Source organism: Benincasa hispida, chromosome 11 (genome assembly GCF_027475165.1).
Source record: "Benincasa hispida cultivar pf3 chromosome 11, pf3_genome.v1.1, whole genome shotgun sequence".
Lineage (NCBI taxonomy): Eukaryota > Viridiplantae > Streptophyta > Magnoliopsida > Cucurbitales > Cucurbitaceae > Benincasa > Benincasa hispida.
The window spans coordinates 6,734,466-6,741,586 of NC_143488.1; the positions used below are offsets into that span (position 1 = coordinate 6,734,466).

At 25.6% G+C, this 7,121-nt stretch overlaps 1 protein-coding gene across 1 annotated transcript; it reads left to right on the forward strand.

Moving 5' to 3' along the window:
• Positions 1–1,626: 1,626 nt before the first annotated feature.
• On the forward strand, positions 1,627–6,146 carry LOC120069209 (Bifunctional inhibitor/lipid-transfer protein/seed storage 2S albumin superfamily protein). The gene is made up of 3 exons (XM_039020906.2): positions 1,627–2,159; positions 2,301–2,345; positions 5,780–6,146. The coding sequence occupies exons 1-3, from the start codon at positions 1,670–1,672 to the stop codon at positions 5,860–5,862; spliced, it is 618 nt and encodes a 205-aa protein (XP_038876834.2). The 5' UTR covers positions 1,627–1,669; the 3' UTR covers positions 5,863–6,146.
• The last annotated feature ends 975 nt before the right edge of the window (positions 6,147–7,121 follow it).

Genomic DNA, 7,121 nt, shown 5'->3' on the forward strand with positions numbered 1-7,121 from the left:
CTCTTTTTTTACCGAATAAATAATTTAACTCTTTAGTGTTAATGTTTATTAATTAATTTAAAATAATTAGAATGAATTAAATTTCACTATTTTTCATAATTATTAAATTTAATTATAAAATTTATTTCATAATTATTTTAAATTTATTAATATATATCAATGTTAAAGATCGAAAATAAATATTTAATTAAAAAAATTAAGTTAAAAAATGTAAATTTTGAATTAAAAAAATGAAATTGAAACAAAATGTAAATTTTTAACGTAAAATTGTAACTTTTTGAAATTTATAAACTAGATTATAATCATATAAAACTAGACTCGGGATGAATAAATTATTTTATTCCATTTTTTCTCATATTTGTTTCAATTTAAATTTATCTTTTCCAGTTTAAACACAGATATGAAAGTTACGTACACACGCAACAAGTCGATGGTCACCAAATTTTGGTGACTTTTCCCACTAAAAATAAAATAAAGGAATTTATTTATATTTTCTCGCCATTAATTATAGTGAAGGAAATGAGATGAGGGAATTAGGTACAACGGCGTCTTAAATACGTCGGGGACATGCGACTAAGAGGCTGGGTTGATCCAAAATGTTTTCGAGACCAACTCGAAAATTTAGTTTAGTTAGATTTACGATTCAAAAGAGTAAAATAAAGTTTTTAACCCAATTCAATCAAATTCTTAAATTTCGAGTTGAATAAGTTAGATTGTCGTGTTACACCTTATGTTTTTCTTTATAATTAAAAATATGTAAATTCGTCTATGACATATAGCTAATAACTAATTTTTTTTTTTTTTTTTTAAAATAAGCCTATAGACAATAGCTATCACTTCCAAATTTCTTCATTTGTTATCTACTAATCACCAATAGTTTAAAAAATCAAGTCAATTTTTTAGAACTAAAAAAACAGCTCAAAGTTTTTTTTTGTTTTGTTTTTTTTTTTTTAATAAAAAATTTGGCTAAGAATTTAATCATTATACTTACAAAAAAGATGTAAATCATGGTAAGAAATGTAGATGATATAGGCTTAATTTTCAAAAATAAAATGGTTACCAAACGGGGCCTAAAATCTCATAAAATACAAATGTTAAATACCAAATATATTTGATATTTATTACAAACTTTAAACATAAACAAATACCATAACAATTTTAAAAGAAAAATATTAAAAATTCATGAATTTATCAATATAAAGTAATCAAACTTTAAACAAATAGAAATATATTTATATAATTCGGGTTGGGTTGAGTCAACCCAAATCTTGTTTTAGCCAACCTGCAATCCAATATAACAAAAATAAAAAAATTTTAACTTAACCCAAGTTAAGAACAAAACTAACTCAACCTAACCCTTATATTTTAGATTGGATAGTCCGATTGTTAGGGTTGTTAAGTCAATTGAACACCCTTAGTCTGAGGATTCATAATTGAACGAGTTTGTATTGTGACGATGTAATCCAAAATTAAACGTTTCTTTACTTGATTTGTAAGATCAAACTCATTCTGCTCCTACGTTTTTAACTCAATCTTCTTTCCTACCCTTTCATGTTTCACAATCTCATTTTTTTCTTCCTTCGATTATTCGAGCATTCTAATATTCAATTAACTTTTAATAATCCTAATTATATTCCATTATCACAATCCATCCAACAGGCAAAAAATCATGAAAAGAACGTGGAGTACACGCTCTAATAAATCGTGTGAGCATTCCGTTTCATTTCCCACAAGCAAGTCAATTTCACACATCTGTAAATTAGGAATAAATTTTGCTTTTTCCATTTCTATTTATAAACTCCGAAAAATTCACAAACTCCGAACACAAAAACCGTCGCTTAATAAAATGGCTCGCAGTGAGGTTTCCGTCGCCGTCGCAGTCGTCGCGGTGGTGGTTGTACTGGTGGCCGTCAGCTTCGTGGAGGCGCAGTTGCCGGACTGTGCTTCGAAGCTAGTTCCATGTGCGGATTTCCTGAAGTCCAATAATCCCCCGGCGACGTGCTGTGATCCGATCAAGGAAGCGGTGGCGACGCAGCTTGAGTGCCTCTGCAACCTCTACTCCTCGCCGGATTTCTTATCGTCGATCGGCGTTAATGTCTCCGACGCTCTCCATCTCACTAAAGCCTGCGGCGTCCCTGTCGAACTCTCCAAATGCAAAAGTAAGATCAACTCAAATTTCTTCTAGATTCTGAAGGAAATTTGAAATTTCGTTCGATTTTGATCTTCTTCTCATCGTTTGATTTGGTTCTGTGACTGATTATTCATTGATTTTGTTTTTGGCTCGCCGTTGATGAATACAGCGGGTGCTCCGGCTCCGCAGCAAGGTGCTCCATCACCACCGGCAGGTAAAATTTTCGAACTCGTACGGTTTTTTTGAGTTGAACAATCTCGTAAGGCTATTTTCGTCCTTTCACTTTCTATTTTTTTCCTTTTCAATTTCGTTGCTTTTTTTTTTAATTAAATATTTCACGTTTATGGCAGCTGGATTTTTTCTCTCCATAAATTTAATGGTGTTCATCTTCCCACCAAACTTGACCTTGACCTTCAGTAGTTGAGTTTCTTAAAGGGAAAAAAAATCAATTATGAAAATTATAATTGAATTTTGTCCTTTATTTAAAGAGTAGTCACAAGACTTTTAAAATTAACAATATTATTCCTAGATTTTCGTAAATGTTCAAAAAAAAAAAAAATCTTTTAGAGTAGAAATTATTAATAATTTTGAAGAAACTTTGTATCACAACATCCTTTTAAGTTATTGTCATATATTTTTAAGTTTTGTTTTTTTTTCTTTCAAAATTCTATTTTTTTATTTTAAAGATAGTTTTAAAATGTTGATGAATATTAAGAGGTAATATTATATCTTTTGGATAGTTTAATTTCTTTAAATAATCTACCTTAAGAAAGCAAAAAGTTTTAAAAATTTAGGTTAAATTCACAATTTAATTCCAAACTATCTATTTCATTTTCAATGAATTAAGTTATATCAGTTTTAATTCTTAATAATTTAATCTTAAATCTTAATTTTTTTTTAATTTTGTTGCAATTTAACTCTGTGATGTGTACACTCTCAAAACATTGTCCAAAATATACTTTTCTTACGCATTCAATGAATTATATAGGATAAATATGAAACTGATAAAATTTTAAGGAAAAAGGATTTTTCTTCCGTTGAAGTTAATGAGTTAGAGCAATTTTGTAAATTGAAAAGAGGGCAATAGTTGAGACTGTATCTAAGTTCTATACTCCTAATTTCTTGTATACAAAAATTATATTGTCCTGGAGCTTTTTCTTAATCAAATGGGATGTGTCCCCGTCTCTTTATTTATTTTTTAGGATTTTTTTCACAAATAAAAAACATGTTAAATTATTTATAGAAATAACAAAAAAAAATATATATATACTGATATATATGGATAAACTTCAATCAGTATCTATCACATAGTACCGTCGATAGATTTCTATTTGTTTCTATTATTGATAGATATCGATAGATTTCTATTAGTTTCTATCATTGATAAATACTAATAGACTTTTATCAGTCTCTATAAAGAAGATTAAATAATGTTATTTTGTGTAATTAATTTCATTTATTTTTCTATTTTTGAACATCTCCATTTTTTAATCACTTTTTTTTCTCTCTTTTCTTTTTGTGGAAGAGTGGAATCCAAACACTTTCTTTTACGCATCTCTTTCTATTTTTTTTATTTGTTTGTTTTTTTTCATATATATAGTTCTTTCTTAGGATAATTGTTTTAAATGGTAAAGTTATTAGAAATATTTACAAATATGATAAAATATCACTTTTTATTATTATCTATCATTGATAGACAATGATATTTCAAATAAATTTACTCATTTTCCTATATTTGAAAACCATTTTATTTTTTAGGGCTCCTTTATGTTATTTTTACTAAAAAAAAAAAAAGCAAAAGAATTCATTGACAAAAACATTAACCAATTTGTTTTAAATGTTATTGTTTTTATTTTATAAAAAAATCATTAACAATAAACACTTTTATTTTTAAATTTTGTTTTTCTAAAATCATTAAAATTTATTGTAGATGTATAACAATGTTTAGTTTAAATGTTATCTTTTAATATAAAGAAACTCATTAACATTTATTAACATTTAAAACAATTTTTAAAAAAATGAGTTTTGATATTAAAAATACCATAACTTTACCACTGTTATTTTTTCAAAAAATAATAAATAATTATAAAAAGAATCAATTACACTAATAACATTTAGCATGATGCACAAACAATTGTTAGTGAGTTTTTTTTCCCAAAATAATCACATTTAAGACAAATTGTCAATAAAGTTTCCAATTTTTACCTGTTACAAAATCTTCAATTTTGAAAATATCGTTGGAAATCTTATTAATAAGTTTATTTTTAAACGTCGTTGAAAAAAAATATTAGATTATATAGTTTTGTTTAAAACTCACTTCTAAGTGTTATCCTAAAGCACAAAACAGATTTTGATTCTCATTAGAAACTATACTTTAGTTAGTCTTTCAATTAAAAGAAAAAAAGAAAAGAAAAAAAAAAACTCTTTCAACTTTCTTTTGAGGGAAAAAAAATCAAATGGAGAAATTCACTCGATGGGATTTTTTTTTTTCAAAGAGAGAAATTAAGGGATTATTGGAATATTAAACTTAATGTGAAACCCGCCTTTTTTTTTCTTTCATTGTATTGTGAGTCTAAATAGAAAATTTATTGATTGTTTAAAGCAAACTAAACATGGGGCCTACTTTCTTATGGTTTTTCACATTAATAGAGAAGTCAATGAAAATAGTTTCTTCCCACCTTTTATTAAGGCTATACCCCCATCTAATATGAATTTTAAAATGAAATTCCCAACAACTTTCTTACCTTTAAATATTTTATTATTATTTTTAAAATTGTAATGCATTTCTTTATAAAATAGTGTATTTTCAAAAGTATCAACAAGAAATAAATATTTTTGTCAAATCGAGCCTAACTCAATTGACATACGAATGTGTTAATAACTACGAGATTCGAATTCTCCAGCTCCTAACTATACTAAAAAAAAAGGAAATAGATATTCTTTTGTAGTTTTTAGATTTTTCTATAATGTTTTCTCAAGTAATTGTTTATTAATAATTATAATTTCTTTTAGGGTTGTTTTCAGGGAAATTATTTTAAATGAAAAAATTGTGGAAATATTTATAAATAATAGTAAAATTATCACAATCTATTTACGATGGACCATGATAGACCCCGATAGACTATACAGATAGATACAGATAATAGTCTATCACGATCTATCTGCTACATATTTGAAAGAATTTTAGTTAATCATTCTAAAGCTAGTTTTAGATAGTCTATCCTTATGGTTGTCCCTTTCAAAAAATAGACAGTTTTAATTTATTATTATTGTTTTTATTTTAAAAAAAAGAAACACTTTGGATTATATACAATCACTCATAAAGCTATATTAAATAAACTTTCAAGTTGGACTTATATAAAAATTACTATTAATTTAAAAATGGAAAATTTTCAAAGATGATGATGATAATAATAATAATAATTAAAATTAAAATTTTTGTATTTTGTATAAATAATTTTTCTATTTTTGAAAATCTCCATTTAAAAAAATATATAAAAAAGTTACTATTATTTCCCCAAGTAAGAAGTGGTTTGAAATAGATATGATTATTATACCTTTGGAAACATTTTGAAACATTCACACTTGATTTTGTTCTATACGCTTCTTGGTTATGAACTAATATTTTGTTACCTTTTTTTGGAACAGTTCCTGGAAATGATGCAGAAAAACTTGTATCGACTGGATTTACATCTATGCTCTTGTTTTTGGCCCCTCTAGTCTTTTACTAGGATCTCACGATATCGGACATAATTTAATTGAATGTATTCGAGTAGATAACATCTGATAAATTTTCTATATATTTTAAAGATTAGAGCGAGTGTGAAATGTTTCGTATTTGAAAAAGATTTGTTGAATTGTCTTATTAGTATGTTTGGTCCCTTTACCACAATATTTATTTGATTGGAGTTATGGTCTAATAGTCTTGGGTAATTTGTTCACTTTCAATATACAATAATGTGTAATACTCTTTGTATTACATTTGAGTTATAATATTCAAACTCCATTTTATTAATTCCAGGCTCATAATTCTTCATTTATTTATGGGATATTATTTTAATATTACATTTGAAGTTCCTAAAAGGATGTACATATCATATGCAAATTAATGTTTTTCTTTCCTTTTGAAAAGGCTAACTAATGTAATTGATTAATAAGATGAAACAAAATATTATTTGTATTCTAAATTTGGGAAAGGATTAATTAAGCAAATTCCATTATTTAGACCAACGGAGAGCAAATTTAAATTAAGGTTAAATTATGAGTTAATTCATGAATTTTCAAATTAAATATATAAAAAAATTAAGGGCCGTTTTCAAATATAACAAACTGAACTAAAATATATAATAGCAAAATTTTACTGTCCAGTTGTGATAGACCGCGATAGACTACTATCTATTTTCATCATAATAGACATTTGTTTTTACTATATTTATAAATATTTTTAACAGTTTTGTCATTTAAAATAAAATTATTTAACGGATTTCAAAATTTTAATCTTGTGTAAAAAAAAATCCTTGAATTTTAAAAATGTCTTATATATATAATTTCTTCAAAATTTATATTTTTAAAACAATAATCATCAATATCTATATTTAGACTACGTGCATGTTTGAAAGTGATTTTGAAATTACAATTTTTCATTCAAAATAAATACGAAAGACGCCTTTAATTACTCAAAATTAATTTACTATTTAATATTATACTTTTAAATGCAATTTTCATATGATTAAGATTGGGGTTGAAGGATTAAAAATATGTTCTAGAGTGATTTGTAAATGATAAAAATAATTCAAGTTTTTAACCATTTGAGAATCAAAACATGCCCTATGAGACTACGACCAAAATACAAAATTTTCGTCGACATGCCGACTTTTTCATTAACGTTTAAAAACGTCTACACGAGGGTTGGTGGAAAAATAAACAAGATATAAGAAAATAAACAACAAAATATGAATGTTGTAAATATAATATAAATTATAGATACTAT

Coding starts and splice junctions, on each gene's coding strand:
- LOC120069209 (XM_039020906.2), top strand. CDS start 1,670: ATGAAAAGAACGTGGAGTACACGCTCTAATAAATCGTGTGAGCATTCC. Junction 2,160..2,300: donor CGAACTCTCCAAATGCAAAA/GTAAGATCAACT, acceptor TGATGAATACAG/CGGGTGCTCCGGCTCCGCAG. Junction 2,346..5,779: donor TGCTCCATCACCACCGGCAG/GTAAAATTTTCG, acceptor TTTTTGGAACAG/TTCCTGGAAATGATGCAGAA.